This window comes from Procambarus clarkii, chromosome 89 (genome assembly GCF_040958095.1).
Source record: "Procambarus clarkii isolate CNS0578487 chromosome 89, FALCON_Pclarkii_2.0, whole genome shotgun sequence".
NCBI classification, from domain to species: domain Eukaryota; kingdom Metazoa; phylum Arthropoda; class Malacostraca; order Decapoda; family Cambaridae; genus Procambarus; species Procambarus clarkii.
Window position 1 is genome coordinate 4,640,179 of NC_091238.1, and position 20,600 is coordinate 4,660,778.

Consider the following 20,600-nt stretch of genomic DNA (forward strand, 5'->3'; position numbering starts at 1 on the left):
GCAAGTTAGAATGAGCTAGCCTAAGGATTTTTATACCAATTTGACGGTTAACTTCATATGCCACCTTCCTAGATCACAAAATGGGTCTCAGAATGTGTCTGCCTTTGATACTGCAATCGACATGTTCTTCTAGTTCCCAAAATCAGCGTATACCTGTTTCCGTCACTGTTCAGGACTGAACTAAATTATCACTTAAAATTAACTGTAAAACAAGGTACACCTATTCTTGTATACTTTAGTCAGTGTTTATTACTAAAGAAAACGTGAACATTGGATGCATAATAGAAAACTAATCTACAGTATGGGGTAAACTACTTGGTTTTACATTTTATTTTTAATTAATTCGGATGGTGAATTGTATTGAAACTGTCAACTATAAAACCACGGTACCATCCAGGCGTTTATAATAGGCTAACGCATTTGATTAGTTGTTGCATCTTACGGCGACCTGTTAAGAAGATAAGAATTAGGAAAAATTGCAGAAAGCCTAATAGCCAATACGCTGCACTTTCGTCATATACATTTACCTGAGAGCCACTATCTCTCTAGTGCCCTCAACGAGGACAGGAAGCCAGCGGCTTGTAAAAGGTCCCCCGCATTCGTCTTGATGAATCAATCCTGCTGCATTTTGAATTTCAAGTGTTTTAACATTTACGGCTTCATCGGGTAGGAAGTTCCATGATTTTCTAACTTTATGGTGAAGAAGCACCTCCTGTGTCCTGTCCTACATTGTGGCTTGTTGAGCTTGAAGCTGTTGCTCTTTGCTCACAACTGACTTTTGTTAAAGAAGTTGTCTGAATTCTCCAAACTGTTCAGTAATATACCAGTTGGGATGACATGAGCGGTGTCATGCGTGGCTGGTTGTGCTGTAGCTCTGGGGCCCTTCCCTAAACCTGAAGCAATCAAGTGATCTCACGTCTATCATCTTACCCGCTAGTCTCTTCCACAAAACAACTATTTTCATACCAGTATTTACACAGGTCTTTCTAAAATCTAAGCTTATCAAAGTTACATCCATCGTTTAGTGTTATGGGCAGGGGAAGGTGGGGCAGGGGAAGGTGGGGCAGGGGAAGGTGGGGCAGGGGAAGGTGGGGCAGGGGAAGGTGGGGCAGGGGAAGGTGGGGCAGGGGAAGGTGGGGCAGGGGAAGGTGGGGCAGGGGAAGGTGGGGCAGGGAAGGTGGTGACGCTACAGGAAGGCACACGTCGCCTGGGTTAAGGTCGTGGAGGCAGGAGTCGGGTCTCCGTCATCGGGGACAGGAACTCTCTCAGGGTTACCGAGGTGACCCGAGCCAACCACTGGCCTCTCCTGTGGTGCAAGCCACAACAGTCCATTAACTTACAGCTACCGATTTGCTACTAGGTAAACCAAAGCGACAAACCTAAGAGATGTGCCCAAACGTCTCACCCCGCACGGGAATGGAACACGGGACCAGTCGCATATGACCCAAAAACGGTGGACACCTGTAAGCTACTTAACGTTACTGGACGAGGTATACTCCGTCGTTACATAACACGCGACAAACGTCTCATGCTTACGAGGAAGATATTTTATCAGCTAATTCGTGACTCGTGCGTACGGGTCTTCCGTCATAGTATCTAAGAAACCTTCATAACACATCGACGTAAGAAGAACAACCCGTCCTCGACTCAAGTCCATTCCATCCAGCGGTCGACCCCACAGACGCAGTCATCAATTTTAACATGCTGTTCATTCACAACAGGAATTTTCTCAAATATAAATTAATATTATAATATATTAGCATATTGTTCATATATAGCCATAGGTTAAGTTAGGTTAAGTTAGGTTAGGTTAAGTTAGGTTAGGTGTTTAGGTTCTGTTGGCGATTATTTGTATTTGTAGTACGTGGGTGAAGCATTTACAGCATTTTGGTTCGAAGAAAATTCGTCAGTGAAGCACTTGTTCCGAAGTGTTCAAACGTTAACAATTGTGAGTCGTGGGTAAATGTTTTTCATTCATAAACAGCTGAGGTTTGGCGGGTGCATGGAATCACTTTTGGATCTTTGGAGGACGGGCTGAAGAAGAAATTCATGATGCTTCTTGAATCAGGTCTTGGACGTCGTTACCCGCAATGTGTGAGTGTATTTACCTAAGTGTAGTTACAGGATGAGAGCCACACTCGTGGTGTCCCGTCTTCCCAGCACTCTTTGTCATATAACGCTTTGAAACTACTGACGGTCTTGGCCTCCACCACCTTCTCACTTAACTTGTTCCAACCGTCTACCACTCTGTTTGCGAAAGAAAACTTTCCAATATTTTTTTCGACACCTTTGTTTCTATCAGCTTGAATCTGTGTCCTCTTGTTCGTGATGTTACTGGTTTTAGGAATTCTTCCTTGTCAATTTGGTCGATTCCTGTTAGAATTTTGTATGTGGTGATCATATCACCTCTTTTTCTTCTCCTAGTTTTGTCATGTTTAATGTCTGTAATCTCTCCTCGTAACTCTTGTCTTTCAGTTCCGGAAGCCAATTTGTAGCATGGTGCTGCACCTTTTCCAGTTTAAGTGCTTTTTTGAGAATTGGGCACCATACAACTGCTGTATATTTCAATTTTGATCTCACAAAAGCCATGAACAGTTTCTACTTCACCATCCATATAATTAAAAGTAAGTCTGAAGGTGGGGAGCGACGCATGTGCTCCTCTCACACTAATCTGTGTGTTCCTCTGGTGACAGTTTACTACCCAAAACCACACCTACGTCTTGTTCTTTATTAGACTTCTGTAATTCCTCTCCACATCAACATCCTCCAGAATGTTTTCAGTATATTCTTAAATATGCTTCTCTTCACAAGCACATGGGTCAATTTGATTCGTATTTACCCTTTCACAATTCCTTATATATAATGTGTGTATATTCCCCATGTATTTATATATGTCCGTAAACTTAATGTGTGGATTAGGAATGCATAACTGAATGGTTTAGAGCCATTCGCAGCCTTGTACAGTGTTAATGTTCTACGTGTTAAAGATCAGTGGTCTTGCTAACGTCCTCCTCCCCACCAGGAAGCCGAGCAGTTCTTCCTGGGTCTGGGCTTCCCGCCGCTGTCTCACACGTTCTGGTTCAAGTCGGTGCTGGGGAAGGCGCCGGGGGACGGGGCGTGCCAGCCCCGAGCCCTCGACATGTTCGCCCCGGGGGACTACAGGTAGCACTGGCACTCACATCAACACCCAACCCGTCCTCGTACCTAGTCCATTCCACCCAGCGCTCGACCCCAAAGACGCATTCAACAATTTTAACGTGCTGTTCATTCAAAATTGAAATTTTCTCAAATATAAATTAATAGCGTTATATATTAGCATGCTGTGCATATTTAGCCATTGGTTAGGTTAGGTATTTAAATTCTATTGTTGATTATTTGTAATACGTGGGTGCAACCCGTCCTCGACTCAAGTCCATTCCATCCAGCGGCCGACCCCACAGACGCATTCGCAATATTTTACATGTTGTTCATTCAAAACGAGAATTTTCTCAATTATAAATTAATATTATAATATATTAGCATATTGTGCATATATAGGCTAGGTTAGGTTAGGTGTTTAGGTTAGGTTAGGTTAGGTGTTTAGGTTCTGTTGGCGATTATTGGTATTTGTAATACGTGGGTGAAGCATTTACAGCGTTGTGGTTCGAACAAAACTCGTCAGTGAAGCACTTGTTCCGGAAGTGTTCGAACGAAATCAGTTGTGAGCCGTGTGTAAACCGCTTTTCATTCATAAACAGGGGGTTTGGCGGGTGGATGGAATCACTTTTGGATCTTTGTTTGGAGGACGGGCTGTTTACAGCGTTGTGGTTCGAACAATGTTCGTCAGTGAAGCACTTGTTCCGGAAGTGTTCGAACGAAATCAGTTGTGAGTCGTGTGTAAACCGCTTTTCATTCATAAACAGGGGGTTTGGCGGGTGGATGGAATCACTTTTGGATCTTTGTTTGGAGGACGGGCTGTTTACAGCGTTGTGGTTCGAACAATGTTCGTCAGTGAAGCACTTGTTCCGGAAGTGTTCGAACGAAATCAGTTGTGAGTCGTGTGTAAACCGCTTTTCATTCATAAACAGGGGGTTTGGCGAGTGGATGGAATCACTTTTGGATCTTTGTTTGGAGGACGGGCTGTTTACAGCGTTGTGGTTCGAACAATGTTCGTCAGTGAAGCACTTGTTCCGGAAGTGTTCGAACGTCAACAGTTGTGAGTCGTGTGTAAACCGCTTTTCAGTCCTGGGGTTTGGCGGGTGGATGGAATTACTTCTGGCCCTTGTTCTGGAGGACCGGCTGCATCATCACCCGTCCCTCAAGATGGCGGCACACAGCTCTGTGGCACCCAAAACTGTCACATATGTTTAAAACCTTTTATTAATAAATGTTGCATTTAAGAATATGAATACTGATAACAAATATTAATAAGGAAGCTTACCATTTTCTAACAGTGGTACAAAATCTGTGATAAAGTGTACAGTACTTTGAGCTCTGTAATTACTTCATACACTCAGGAATATTGGAAGATATTCTTGTGCTGTACCCAAGAGGGGAGCCGGTCGGCCGAGCGGACAGCACGCGGGACTTGTGATCCTGTGGTCCCGGGGTCGATCCCGGGCGCCGGCGAGAAACAATGGGCAGAGTTTCTTTCACCCTATGCTCCTGTTACCTAGCAGTAAACTAGGTACCTGGGTGTTAGTCAGCTGTCACGGGCTGCTTCTTGGGGGTGGAGGCCTGGTCGAGGACCGGGCCGCGGGGACACTAAAAGCCCCGAAATCATCTCAAGATAACCTTAAGAAGAGTGTGCTAGAAGAGTCTAATAGATCAGCCTCACAGTCCATGTCCTCTCCTGATTTTTAGTGAGATTTCATTTGTTTTTTGTATTGAGGCTAATGTTTTCTCCCCTAATTCCATGTATGACTAACCCTCCTGTGAGATGAGAATGTTAGATGAAGTTATAGCTAGTTTTATTTTTATCTACACTGTGTAATCTTTCATATAGAATAGAGTAGCGGCCAAAAAAGGTGGAGGAACTTTAGAGAATTTGGAGAGACATTAAGGAACATATTTATTACGCTCAAGAAGGTTAGGAGTGAACAAATCCACAAGGGCCGTGAGAAGGATTCAAACCTGCGTCCGAGAGTTTAATCGACTGAGCTACGACATAGTAAAAGAATTGCAACCAGAAATTCAACTAAATTTACTTGGATCCATGTCGTAGCTCAGTCGATTAAGGCAGCGTCTGGGATGCTCTCGGACGCAGGTTTGAATCCTCGTCACGGCCCTAGTGGATTTGTTCATTTGATACATCACGCAATTGTGATTTCTGTGTGTAAGGTTAGGAGTCTAATGCAGTGTCCGTACACACGAGAGTTTGATCATCATAGTTTGGGAGATGTCTCGTTCTTTCTGGTGATGGTCGCTCAGAAACGCTTTTGTTAGTATAATGGTTGATACCTGGTTGATGGGGTTCTGGGATTTCTTCTACTCCCCAAGCCCGGCCCGAGGCCAGGCTCGACTTGTGAGAGTTTGGTCCACCAGGCTGTTGCTTGGAGCGGCCCGCAGGCCCACATACCCACCACAGCCCGGTTGGTCCGGCACTCCTTGGAGGAATAAATCTAGTTTCCTCTTGAAAATGTCCACGGTTGTTCCGGCAATATTTCTTATGCTTGCTGGGAGGACGTTGAACAACCGCGGACCTCTGATGTTTATACAGTGTTCTCTGATTGTGCCCATGGCACCTCTGCTCTTCACTGGTTCTATTCTGCATTTTCTTCCATGTGTATTATATATATACATATATATATCTATAATCAATTGATCTATGTGAAGCGGTGTTGTGTGTGATGTGACCCCCCCCCCAGGATGATGGTGTGCGAGGCGGGGGTGGAGGAGGGGGCGCGGGAAGCCTACCACGAGCTGGGACACGTGCACTACTTTCAGGCCTACGCTCACCAGCCTACAGTCTTCAGGGTCAGTGGCGCCTCTCTTGTCACCTTACTCTCTTTCTTGCTGTTTTAATTCTGTTTAAAGTTGTTGATTACTTGTTTCCAAGTTCCATGTTGGTGAGTTCTGTCATTTCACAGCCTAATGGTCCCGGGTTCGACTCCAGGGGCATGACAAACGTTTTAATGAGAGCGTCTGTGGCTCTTTCTGTCTGTCATTCGCCCGAGTCTGATGTACCTAATTACTGTTAGGTGGACAGAAAGGCATTAAGTGCTGGGTATGTGCCAAACGTTTCGTCCTGCCCAGGAGTCGAACCTGGGGCTATTCTCTTGTGGAACTTACTGTGGATTCAATCAATTTAATTTACTGAATTTGAATTTAGCATTTAAATTTGAATGCTAAATTCCACTTCGGTACTAAAACTTCATTTATTTACACTGTTTTCAAGTTGAGGAATTTAATTTAAAATAAAGATATATTATTTTAAATTTTAATTGAACTAGATATTGTGTGTCAAAAACATGGTTCAGGTTCAAGTTGTCTTAGTTGTCGTCATCGCCACTGAGGGCGCTGGTGATGACGCTGACGTCATCCACCTAAGTATACATTAACACCTGTTGATTGACGGTTGAGAGGCGGGACCAAAGAGCCAGAGCTCAACCCCCGCAAGCACAACTAGGTGAGTACAACTAGGTGAGTACATTATTGGCGTGTGTGTGTACTCACCTATTTGTGCCTGCAGGATCGGGCATTATCTCCTGGACCCCCACTTTTCTATTCGCTGGTTGCCTAACGCACTGACTCATGACCAATTGTCCTACAACCTCCTCCCTTTGGTCATTGCATTTCCCACTTCACTTATGCAATACAAAAAACAAAGTACAAATGTGGTTGATGACTTGATGGAGGTATTTGATAAGTGGGACCAAGGAGTGAGCACATACAATGAGATCAAGGGGAATAACAGGTAATGTAGGACGAGGGATATTATATTTTCGACCAAACAGAATGCACAGACACAATCAAATAAAACCGATTCCAAGCACAGTCAAAACTTCTGAACCTCAGGGTACAGTCCTTGCATCTATGGGTTTACTTATTCTCATATCAGATATCGACAAAAATACAATTCAGAGATTCGTGTTAACTTTTGCAGTTCAGTTTAGTTAATTTATTATGCACCCCATACCCATCTTGTGGGCGGTAGTGGAAAGGGTTACAGAGGCACATAATGGGCTCAGGGTCTTAACCCCACAATTCATTTAGCTAAGCAAGTTACAATCTTGATGAGCTAGTTACAAAATTCAGCCCACTTCTTAACATCAACAATGGGTTCGAGACCGACCTCAAGTACAGGTTCTAAATTAAGCAACTGACATATGTGGAGAGCTAGTGTCACAATTAATATGTTTGTCCTGCACACCGCCCCCCCATCCAGTGGGCAGCGGTGGATAGGTTACAATCACTTAGTTACTACCTACAGTTAGCAAACTGGGGACATTTGACTAAGATTTCTGGTAGCAGATCATTATTACTAAAATATTTAAACATCTCTGGAACATTTGTTATAGAATTGTATCTAAATTCACGTATCTTTCGGCACTCCATCACATAGTGACGGAGGGTGTGCGAATAATTTTGTTGACACAGTTTACATTTGGTCAGGTCTACATCAGCAGATAATGAGAATTCCCAGAGATACTTGTAACCGAGTCTAAGCCGAGCAGTAGTAACATCTAGAGATCTGCTGATTTTATTGAATGATCCATAGATATGTATTTACCTAGTTCTATTCACCTAGTTGTACTTGCGGGGGTTGAGCACTGGCTCTTTCGGCCCTCCTCTCAACTGTCAGTCAATCAACCTTTTTTTTCACACACACACACACACACACACACACACACACACACACACACACACACACACACACACACACACACACACCCAGGTAGCAGTCCGTAGCAGCTGTCTTACTCGCAGGCACCTATTTACTGCTAGGTGAACAGTGGCATCAGAATGAAAGAAATTCTGCCTTATTTGTTTCCGCCTTAGCCGTGGATCGATCCCCGGATTCTATGACGGATCATAGGATCTTGATACTATGTATCAAGTTTGGAGACTTGCACACATTTCAGTGCAAGGATCAAGGCAAATAGTTCAGTCTGAAGGGTAGAGACCCAGTTGTTTATACGGACTCCCCACTCAAAGTACAAGCCATCGCCCATTGTCAGAACAACTGCACTTCCAGCTGCACCCGTGGTGCGGTGTAGGGAACCATCAGTGTATATGATTTGAGAGAGAGAATGCTCTGGGGACAGAGCATCAATATGGCTTAAGGCGTTGAGCTTTGCCCCAAGACGAAGCTTGGGGTGATATCTAATCTGCTTCTTGGGTGGAAAGGGAGGGATTGAAATTGGAAAGGGCAGATGACACAAAAATCATTATCAGAACTATTTTTGTTGAAGACATTGAAAAATTACATATATTAATATAGTTTTCGACTGGACAGCAGAAAATAACATGATGTTTAACAAGGAAAATTCCAGGTACTCAGGTATGGTAAAAATAAGGACCTTGTGGGGTTTTCCCCAGCAGCATTTTGTTTCTTAATTGATTTATATTAAATTATTCATTTATTGAACTTTAATTTATTATTATTAATTCAAAGTGGACTGAATATTTAAAGTTATCCTGCTAGGTGTTTACCTGTACACAAGTTTGGGGGGGGAAGTGTTATATACATAGCCTATACAACAAATAATGGATATAAAGTAAGTTACTAAACTAATGTTAGTACTAATGCTACTGGTACTAGTGTAATAAGGGACACAGTTTATCTGTTACGGAAGTGTTGGTTGGATTATCCAGCCTTGTACCTTCTTAGTGTGTTAAGATAAGCATCTTATTGCTTCTTAATTACAATTATTACTTAACCTATACCGTTGATAGGTTAAGTAATAATTGAAAATAAGAAGCAATAAGATGCTTATCTTAACATACTAAGAAGGTTAGGTGAGGTCGGTGTTTTCTATGAAGCTTTTCAAGGTAAACTAAAATATTCACAATAAATTAGTATGTCACATATGCACTTATTAAACAAGCCAATATTGGCTTTAAGCAAATGCGAGAAAGGGTTGCATCTCATGTTCGAGTAAGGTGTCTGTGCAGGATCACTGTAGGTGCTAACAGCTTCCTGTGAGCTCTTCAGTTTGTCATAGGTTACCTGCCAGAATTTTATAAAGTAACAACTGTATGACAATTATAGTCAATAAAATGTGACATGTAATAATTAGCATTGTGTAATTGGTAAAATGAAGCTTACTCATGTTTTAATGTTGTCATGCTGCATATGGGAGGCGGTCGGCCGAGCGGACAGCACGCTGTACTTGTGATCCTGTGGTCCTGGGTTCGATCCCAGGCGCCGGCGAGAAACATTGGGCAAAGTTTCTTTCACCCTATGCCCCTGTTACCTAGCAGTAAAATAGGTACCTGGGTGTTAGTCAGCTGTCACGGGCTGCTTCCTGGGGGTGGAGGCCTGGTCGAGGACCGGGCCGCGGGGACACTAAAAAGCCCCGAAATCATCTCAAGATAACCTCAAGATAACCAACTAACCTAAGAGTTATATGGGCATAAAAACTAAAAAGACATGAGGGTTTAGTCGGATACTCAGCACTTCCCTCTGTTATAGATGAGGTCGCTGTGGCAGAATCACTCTTGGCCGATTGAAATATATAAAATCTTTTTTTTTGAGATTTTATTTTATTTTTTTGTTTTTTTTTGAGATATATACAAGAGTTGTTACATTCTTGTAGAGCCACTAGTACGCGTAGCGTTTCGGGCAAGTCCTTAATCCTATGGTCCCTGGAATACGATCCCCTGCCGCGAAGAATCGTTTTTTCATCCAAGTACACATTTTACTGTTGCGTTAAACAGAGGCTACAGTTAAGGAATTGCGCCCAGTAAATCCTCCCCGGCCAGGATACGAACCCAAGACATAGCGCTCGCGGAACGCCAGGCGAGTGTCTTACCACTACACCACAGAGACTGTTAAAAATTTAATCTTTGTTGTGTCACGTATCGTGGAGCTTCCTGAGAAGGGTTTGATTACACACAATGTCGCCAGTCTCCCTGTTCCTTTAAGCATCCCAAAAAATACAGTTCTGTGTTCTGTCTTTTATTAAATATGGGAGCGAGAGTTTTTAATTTTATGGTAGATTTCATTAAGTTTAAGCATAGAGAACACTTTCTATCAAGTTTAGTCACTAGTCTGTTGTTTTAAGAATATGTATTGAGCTTAAAGGAGTATTTTGATGATGTCACGGATCTCCCATTCTCTATAATACTTTTATGACTAACTAATATAAGCGTTTTTGCTGGTTATATTGGGTGTAAGTAATCTAGTGTCGGAATTTCCGACATAATTCGGGGGGGGGGGAGAGGGAGAGAGAGAGGAGGAAGAGACACACGGGTCGAAGTCCAATAATTAGGGCTGCTGAACACTTCATTCCTCTCCTTCAGAATTATAGTATTGTTTTAATTTTAACTTACACTGTTGTGTGGCAGTCGTTTCTAGATGGATGTTCAGTATTGGAGCCGCAGGTATTGGAAGTCTTTGAACAACTTCTTTTCCTGCTAGCTCTAAAGGAACTAGTTTCTCTAAGGTTTTGAGAATTGTGGTGCCTCGGCACTCTACTTTCACTATTCTCAAGATACCCTATTTGTCTGGATGAAGAGAGACTCTACAACCTACAGGCTACTCTGAGCGTGGTTCATCATTGTCCACCAAAACAATGTCACTTGGGTTCAAGTTAATTTTATTGTAGGTGTTGTTTGCCCCCGTAATGTAATGATACTACCTCAGAGCAGCTAGGTATTCTCGAGTCCATACGTCATTCCCCAACTTATTACTCATGACAGATGTTTAAAGCGCTGTACCAAGTCACTCTCTCTGACATATTTGGGATCTTCTGGTACCTCGTCCATGAGAGAAGCTTGAGGGCTAAAAAGTCCACTATGCATCAGATGAGATGGACTTAGTGGTTCACATTGTGAGAGATCGTCAGAGAAGTAGGTCAGTGGTCTGTTATTGACCCGAGATTCGATATCAGAGACAACGGTTTGTAGCTCCTGTGAGTCAATCCTTTGACGGTGAAGGGCTTTCCTTAGACAGAGTTTCACTGTACTCACCATTCATTTGTGGAAGTCTCCGTGCCACGGTGCTCTGGGGGTATAAACTTCCAGTGGCACTGACGTTGATACAGGACAGTGTGTACCGCTGGGTGGTTCCAGACTTCCCTCAGACATGCTTTCCCTGCCACCAAGTTGGACCCATTATCTGAGATCATTAACTTGGGGCAGGATCGACGGGCAGCAAACCTGCGGAAAGCCTGTATGAATGCCTGAGCACTCATGTCAGGAGTCATTTCTAGATGTACTTCCCTTGCTGTGGCACTGGTGAATTGTGCAGTAATCCTAGCAAGCAGTAATGTACTTTTTATTTTTGAATATATATTAGTTTAATTATTTATATTGAACTATAATTTTAATTGGTCTGTATTTTAAGATTTAGCCTGGCAGGTTTCACCTGGTGGGCGCATTTGACCACTCCGCCCACCATGAACACATGGTGGGCGGAGTGGTCAAATGTACACAGCTTATCCCACAATTGGTGGTGACAAATACGCCATATACATTTACAGTTAATTTTACGTAGATTATATCACATGTGGTATTGAATAAACTACAGTATAATGTTAGGACTAGAGTGTTATAATTATATTAGTATAACTGTAAATCTTTTTAACTTTTTACTTAACAAAAACTATCTTTTTGTACTTATGACCTGTTTGGCAGTGAGAGAGAGAGAGAGAGCTGTTTCAACATCTGTACTTGGTTGGCTACATGTGGTCCACGTCCTGGGTCATGTAATGGCGGCCTTTGTTAACATAAGAAAGCATCTATAGTGTCTTACACGTGCTAAACAGCTCAACTGGATGTTTCTCCCTTGAACCACACCTGCGAAAAGATTACAGAGAACTAAACTGCATTCACAAATGTGTTAACTTAAGGACTTAAGGAAACGTTATGTTATTTATTTTAAACCTGGCTTACCCTGGCTTGGGGCTTCTCAGGCTGCATAACCATATCAGCAATACTACGTAATGAATAAGTGCTCTACAATCATTTGTATACTGTACAGATATAATTAGCACTTCCCGTTGTTAGTGTAAGGGGTCTCTGAGGCAATTTCTCAGTTGGTCGACTTACAATTTTCAGTCTTTGACGAGGTGTGCATGTCGTGATTCCCCACAAGAAGCCCTCTCCTGTCTTTGTTTACATTCTGGTTCAGTGACTCGCGGAGCCAGCTCTCTCTGAACTGGTGTCCACCAATTTTTTGGTTCCAATATTCTGTCTTATGGACTTAGGGAGCTAAGCTTTACTTTTATTAATAATTATACTATAATCAGTCATAGTGAACACTTTTTTATTAATTCTAAATCACTAGACTGTAGTTAAAGAATACGAGATGTGTAATATATGTTTGTTTTGATAACGTCACGGAATCTCCCGTTCTCTTTAACCCATTACTGTCGAACTAATGTAAATAGTATAACCAAGTTTGCTGGCTATATTGGATATTAGTAATGTAGTATTTATGTTATGTGTCGGATTTCTGACATGAATAGGCAGATATACGTTTCACTGGAACTTTGTCTTTGGTGCCTGTTAGAGCTCCTGTGGAGTCTACACAAGTGGTCTCAACAGGACGAAAGTGGACAACTCATTCTTTTGGGAGTGGTGGAAGTCCTGGATAAGGGCACACTCGAGCTTCGTACTTCCGGCAGATTATACAGGATTTGATTATGGTCATTACAGTCTAGAGACCTTGAGGAAGCCAGAACTGTTGTCTTAGATCGGTAAGGGTATCTAGTACCTCTTCCATGCAGAGTGCAGTGTTTGTGTATGTGCAGTACAATCAGCCTGCTTGCCATGTGGTTGTTGTTGTTGTTGTTAAAGATTCGCTACCTGGAACAAAGTTCCAAGTAGCACGGGCTATGGTGAGCCCGTAATACCATGTGGTGACAGGGGAGAAACATTGGATTTGTTTACCCCCAGGTCTATTTCAGCTTTAAGCGACCCTCCACCTCACCTTAATATACAATAACTCTTTAGATCAATCCAAAAGACCCAGATCATTTTCGAGTTTCTTAGGGAAACTTTCAAAATTCACCCTGTATGTTTCTGTTTGGGCCATTTTGACCCAATACTTTAAGGAACTAGGGAAGTGATATTTGATTCCTATTTTGTTTATGAAATCAAACACCACTTGGATGACACCTAGTAGTGTATTCAGTTCAGAGTACTGATTAGGATCAATTACCAAAGTCCGAGGTGGTTCTAGTTTCTCAGTGGGAACAGTGACATTGATCACAATGACTTGTGGCTTTGGTTCAGGCCACTGGTCGCTGACTAGCCACTGAGGTCCATTTAACCACATCTCTGCTTTGGTTAATTGCCGTAAAGTCAGGCCTCGGGAGAGAGAGTCATCTGGATTCAAATCAAATCAAATGTTTATTCAGGTAAAAGTACATACTTAGAGGATTAGTTACAAACATAATGTTGGATTTATAGATAGAGCTGGTACATGCACTATCTAAAGCCACTAGTACACTTAGCGTTTCAGGGAAGGATTCTCCTTGGTGGGTACATATCTCGGTTTGTACCCTGCTGATAACTCTAACTTGTACCCTGCTGATAACTCTAACTTGTACCCTGCTGATATTTCTTTAACGTGGTTACTCATGTCAGGAGTTTTACTATTGTTATTTCTCATCCACTGTAGTACTACCTCATTATCTGACCATACCACTGTTTCTTCAAAGATAATATTACTTAACCCCTTAACTGCGCGGCCTCCAAATGTGACCCCCCCCCCAGGGCATAGGAAATAAATTCTCAGGAAAAAAAATTTTTTTTCTTCTGAAAGTGTTGAAAATCCCTCCCTGAATATGGGTATAGCAACGAAATGTCGAAATTGTACTTACTTTGGCTGCTATGGGGTCTATAAGGTGGTGCGTGACCTCATCATTCCCCGTGCGGCTGTGGCGTAAGCTCCCGGGGCCAGTAGGGCGCCCGGAGCGGGATGCACGCGCTGCCGTGAATATATTTTTGTTCATTTTTTGCGCACAGTTCCAAATACAATTTATTATATTTTACATGCCGATCCAATGTATGGTGAACACGTACGCTATATTATGGCAGTAGAACATCCGTACTACCCGCAGACACTGTTACGTGCATCACAAACAAGTACACTTATCCTGCAATTATTTCCAATTTATCATGCCAATATATTTATATTTACATTAAATATACACACTGTTCAGTATCACACACTATATACACACACTCAGTACTCCGCGAGTGTGTGATATGCTGCGAAACAGCCAACGGGGCAAGAGTGGCACCTGGCACTCCACGCACCAGGTGCTGATGCATCTTCGCTTTTGTTCTCTGCGGGTAGTGTTCGTGCATACTATGCATGCACGTTTACCCTTCTCCCGTGATGCTGTGCCTGGCATATACTCCAGCATGTGTACCCCGAAGGTCTCATTACCCCGCAGTCTGTCTGGAGCTGCGTGTGGCATTGTTGCTTCCACCCAGCGTGGTACTACGGAGCCCTGCTTATCATACTTTACCAGCAGCTGTGACACAATGCTGGCACTGAAGGTCCGTATAGACGGTTTCCTGCTGGACTTTACAAGGTACATATTGAAGCAGTTGAGCGCTGCAACATTCACGAGGTGGAAGAAGAACTTTTTCGTCCACTTCACAGACCTGCGCACGCACTCCACACCACCAAGCATCATGTCACATTTATCGACGAGGCGCACGTTCACGTTATAGTCTATGACAGTCCGGCTTATACATGGGGGTTGCGCGTCTGAAATTGAACCTTCCCACTGTCCAACATGGCACCGGTATGAATCGTTGTCAGCATATTCACCTCGCGTCTGTCCTTCCACCGCATTGACAGCATATTGACACACTTGCGCAGCTGGCACTCACCCACGGATATACCTATACCGAACACTGGCATTTCCTTCCTCAGGACCTTCATAGTGCCACATACGCCGGTGTTGTGGGCAAGGAGGTATCTAGTCAACAGGGGGCTGGTGTAATAGTTGTTGGTGAACAGTATATGCCCCCTGTTCAGCAACGGTTCCATCAGGGTTTTTACGACACTGCCGGATACCCGTGTTCATCCTGAGCTGGTATGTCGACGTCTGTACCAGAATACAAGATCATGTCCAGGACAATACGAATCTCAGTCGCACAGCACGAAAAACTTCAGTCCATAACGGTGCCGCTTTGAGGGATGTACTGCTTTAATATGCAGTCTGCCCACCCCTCTCTTTCTTGCCTGAATTTTGTTGCCTGGTCATAGAATTCAATTAATCCTGTGAGGCAGGACTTGCCATCCCTGAACCCATGTTGATGCTGTGTTACAAAGTTCTTTCCCTCCAGATGATCCACGAGCTTTTTTTGCACAATCTTCTCCATCAGCTTGCATGGTATGCAAGTTAGGGACACTGGCCTGTAGTTCAGTGCTTCCTATCTATCCCCCTTGTATATCGGGACTACGTTAGTAGTCTTCTAAATTTTTGGCAAGTTTTAGCCCTGTTACCAGTGATTTGTTATACACTATGGAGAATGGCAGGCACAGAGCTTCTGCTCCTTCCTTTAGTATCTATGGGGAGATTTCATCCAGGCCTATAGCCTTTGTCACATCCACCTTTAGCAAGAGGTGGATGTGACAAAGAGGTGGATGCAAGAGATTCCTTACATTCCCACTGGTAATCTCAAACTCTTCTAGTGGTTCATGGTTAACTATTCCCTCTCTTATCTCTGTAATTTCCCCTTGCTCTATTGTGAAGACCTCCTGGAATTTCTTATTCAGTTCCTCACACACTTCCTTGTCGTTTCTAGTGAATCTGTCTGCCTTTACCTGTTCCTTTACTGTTGTTTTTCTCCTGATGTGGTTGTGTAGCAATTTAGGTTGTCTTTGCCTTGCTTGTGATGTCACTTTCGTATTACCCTTCTGCCTCTCTTCTCAACCTGACATATTCATTCCTAGCACTCTGGTATCTTTCTCTGCTCTCGAGTGTCCTGTTATTCCTATAGTTTCTCCATACCTTTTTACTTTGCTGCTTAGCTAGCTTACATCTCTGGTTAAACCATGGGTTTCTCATCTGCATTTTGTTGCTTTCCTCTTGGACCGGGACAAATTTGTCTGCTGCCTCCTTACACTTCTGCGTGATGTAGATCATGTCTAGGGCCATCTTTCCTCTCAGCTCTGTCTCCCATGTTATATCTGTTAGGAATTTCCTTATCTCCTCATAGTTTCCCTTTCAGAAAGCTAGCCTTTTGTTTTCAGTTCTCCTCCTCAAGTTCCTTAATCCTTCCTCAACCAGATTCTCAAACGTCGGTACACTGTGGTCGCTCATTCCTACCGGGGCATCGAAACCGATATCCCTTATGTCAGAGTTGTTCAGAGTGATGACTCGGTCAAGTCTCCCTGGTTCATCGTATCCTCTCATCCTTGTGGGTTCCCTGACATGCTGGCTTAAGAAGTTTCTTGTTGCCACCTCCAATAGTTTAGCTCTCCATGTATCCTCAGCTCCATGCGGTTCCTTGTTCTCCCAGTCTATCCTTCCATGATTGAAGTCCCCGATGATGAGCAGATGGGATCTATTTCTACAGGCAGCAGAGGCTGCCTTCTCAATTATAGTGTTAACTGCCATGTTTTTATTGTTGTCACTCTCTTGCCTGGGTCTTCTGTCATTGGGTGGAGGGTTATATATCACTGCTACTACTATTCTTGGTCCTCCAATGGTGGATGTTATATAGTCTTTGAATCCCTCACAGCACGGGATAGCCATCTCCTTGAAACTCCATTCCTTTCTCATTAGTAGGGCCACTCTGCCTCCACCCCTTCCTTCCCTATCTTTCCTTATAACTGTGTAGTCCTGGGGAAACACCGCATTCGTTATGATTCCTGAGAGTTTGTTTCTGTGAGTCCAATTATATCTAGGTTCACTTCTTGTGCTCTTTCCCTTAGTTCACTTACTTTGCTTGTAATTCCATCTATGTTCGAGTACAACACCCTGCAACTGACTCTCTTCTGTCCTTCCTCAGTTTCTGTTGATTTCCCTGAAGCAGAGAAACAGGGAGGGTTCGGGATGGAAGGACCTAAGGAGGGGGACCTGGGGGATCTGGGGTGTGCAGGGGCTGGGAGGATTTGGTACAGGGAGGATGGTGAAGGAGAGGGGGCTTGGGGGGGGGGGGGAGAAAAGAGGGCATGGGGGGGGGGAGGGTGAGAGGGGGATGGTAGGGGGGGGTGAGAGGGGGAAGGCTTGGGGAGGGTGAGATGGAGAGGCTTGGGGGTACAGGGAGAGGGAGGGCTTGGGGGGATGAGGGGGAAGGGGGGGCCTTGGGTAGCAGAAGTGGAGGGTGGGTGTTGGAGCTGTTGAAGTTCAACAACTGTGGCTGTTTAACTTCTTCTGGAAGGTTCCCCACTCCCCTCTGGGATTGTAGGGTTTGGGGTTGTGGTTCCCTGACTCCTTCCTTTCTCCCTGGGCTCATTTCTCGCATCTGTTGCCCTCATTCGCTCGTCCCTTGTCATATCCCTCTGCAGGAATACTCTGAACATCGGTACAGTGGCTAGTCCGCTCTTCTTTGCTAACAGGTCCTATTTTGTGTTCTCGCTCATGAATACCACCTTTATCAATTGGTCTCTGTCCTTGTTGTATTTTCCAAGACTGAAAACCTTTTCGATATTCTGGTCAGGCTTCAGCCCTCTTCATCCTTACCTCTTTAAGGATCTCAGTAACTGCGTTTTTGTCCTTGTCTCTCTTCTCTGCTGGGCTGGTCCCTGTTTGCTCCCTAATGCCTGCTACTACTACTGCTCTTTTTCTCTCTGTCAGTACACGGCTAGTACATCTAGATGCTTCCTGAGAAGAGGCCACTTCTATTTTTGTATATTGGGACCACATTAGCAGTCTTCCATATTTCTGGTAGGTCTCCCGTCTCCAGTGACCTACTATACACCGTATGTGTGTGTGCGAGTGCGAGTGAGAGTGAGAGTGAGAGTGAGAGTGAGAGTGAGAGTGAGAGTGAGAGTGAGAGTGAGAGTGAGAGTGAGTGTGAGTGTGAGTGTGTGTGTGTGTGTGTGTGTGTGTGTGTGAATTCACCTAGTTGTGCTTGCGGGGGTTGATCTCTGGCTCTTTGGTCCCTCCTCTCAACCGTCAATTAACTGATTTACAGATCCCTGAGCCTACTGTGTGTGTGTGTGTGTGTGTGTATCACCATTATGATGTATCACTTACAGGATGGCGTCAACTCCGCTTTTCACGAAACTGTGGGTGATACCCTGCAATTGGCAGCCATGACCCTGCCCCCATCAGCTGCCGACACTGGCTGCCGCGCCACCAGCCGCCCCGCCACGCTAGACGCCTCATCAGGGACCCAATATCTGGCCTCCCCGCCTGCCCACCCTCCTGCCGCTGCGCCTCATACACCCATCAATCGTGAGCTTCTCAAACATTATTTTTTATTTTGTATGCATGAATATTTTTCTATTATATATGTTGTCCAGGAATTATGCAAATGGCCAGTTCATATACACCGAGAAGCTGAGTACACCTCTCAGTGTATATACACCGACAAGCGGTGTACGTCTCTCAGTGTATATACACTGAGAAGTGGGGAACAAGTAGATTAACATTTGCTTCTAAAATTTATGTTATTTTGCTGGTCCCAAATGGAGGAATCTTTTTAGGAACATTATATTTATATTTGATAAATAGTGTTTTCCTAACTCAAAGTGGAGTTTACTATGCTGCCCATATTTCTAATGCCTCTCAGATTTTCATATTCTCTCAGGTAGCGGTGAAGGCGGTGTCCGTCACTCTCACCAGAGATTTTACAGCTTCGCTTCTCAGCTGTTGTTTCTATCCCGAATCTCGATGGATATTTGTATCTGTGGCGAATTCATGTTATTAATGATTCTCTCCCGTGACCACCTCCTCTCCGGCCATAATGATTGGGATTGCCAGCTGCAACCATGTTGTACCAGCGTACAGATTGACCGATTTGTTCTTCCATCCCCCTTTCATCAGTTACCTTGTCACGGTGATGTTGCCTGATAATATCTCTAACTTGAAGAAGAGTCTTGGGTATGAAGTATTCAATATGGTCTCCTTCAGCGCCTTCGGCAGCCAGCACATCTGCTCGTTCACTCCCACATATTCCAACATGGGAGGGGATCCCCAACATGGGAGGGGATCCACAGGAATTTGACCACTCTTCCCTGATTAGTTAGTACTCTCACAGCTCTCTTAATTTCAGCGACTATTGCAAGATTTTCTGCCTGTTTTTTACTAAGGCTTTGCAGTGCTGCTTTTGAATCGGTGCAGATCACTGCACCGGCAGTGTTTCGTTCAAGGACTCTTGACGTCATAACAATGGCAGTTAGTTCTGCTTCCATTGAAGAGGCATAGTTCTCAACACGTGCTTTTTCTTCATTTCCGTTTTGAAAGGTATTTTTCCTAATTACAGATGACCCAACAGTTCAGACGAGGTAAACAAACGCATTGCCAGACTTGTGGCTTTATTGATCAAATAATTGCAGTACAGTTACATCCAGCAATAATACCAACCCATATAATATACAAACACACACATATATATATATACAGTTTGTTATATTATTATATTATTATATTTATATATACAAGAGTTTTTACATTCTTGTAAAGACACCAGCACGCAGTGTTTTGGGCAAGTCCTTAATCCTAATTTTCCCCCGGAATACGACCCGCTAAATTGTTTAACAACCAGGTACCCATTCACTTCTGGGTGAACAGAGGCTGCAGTTAAGGATTGGCACCCAGTCAATCCCTGCCCCCCCCCCCCCCGGCCAGTATACGAACCCAGGCCAAAGCGTTCACGAGCGCCAAGTGAGTGCTTTACCACTGCGCCACGTGGACTGCTTAATCGCTTTCTAATCACTGTAACAATAAGGAAAATGCATATGAACTAATGCTAGAACAAACAGAAAATCAGAATGTACATTACACCGACCTGTATACATGTGAGTCACTGCTGATCTGCCGGTCACCTAAACAATAACAGTCAAGCGAGCATCCATCCGGTACAACAATAACTCCAGCCAGGTACGATAGGTACAACAAAACCTCCAGCCAGGTACGATAGGTACAACAATAACTCCAGCCAGGTACGATAGGTACAACAATAACTCCAGCCAGGTACGATAGGTACAACAAAAACTCCAGCCAGGTACGATAGGTACAACAAAAACTCCAGCCAGGTACGATAGGTACAACAAAAACTCCAGCCAGGTACGATAGGTACAACAAAAACTCCAGCCAGGTACGATAGGTACAACAATAACTCCAGCCAGGTACGATAGGTACAACAATAACTCCAGCCAGGTACGATAGGTACAACAAAAACTCCAGCCAGGTACGATAGGTACAATACCTTTACTACATTTACCCCGTCTAGCATTTAAGTAACATTGTCCCGAAGGTGCATAGGGGTACTGCAGGTGAGTAGGGGTCCTTCCAGGTCGTCGAAGGGACTCCTGT

The 20,600-nt window shown here is 43.9% G+C and overlaps 1 protein-coding gene across 1 annotated transcript in view; it reads left to right on the forward strand.

Annotated features, from left to right (window-relative positions):
- Positions 1-20,600, forward strand: part of LOC123773274 (angiotensin-converting enzyme-like protein Ace3) — a 104,766-nt gene that overhangs the window by 57,830 nt on the left and 26,336 nt on the right. Inside the window, exons 7-9 of the mRNA XM_069317796.1 lie at positions 3,023-3,162; positions 5,847-5,955; positions 18,320-18,381. Coding sequence (XP_069173897.1) covers positions 3,023-3,162; positions 5,847-5,955; positions 18,320-18,381 — 311 coding nt within the window. The remainder of the gene's footprint in view (positions 1-3,022; positions 3,163-5,846; positions 5,956-18,319; positions 18,382-20,600) is intronic.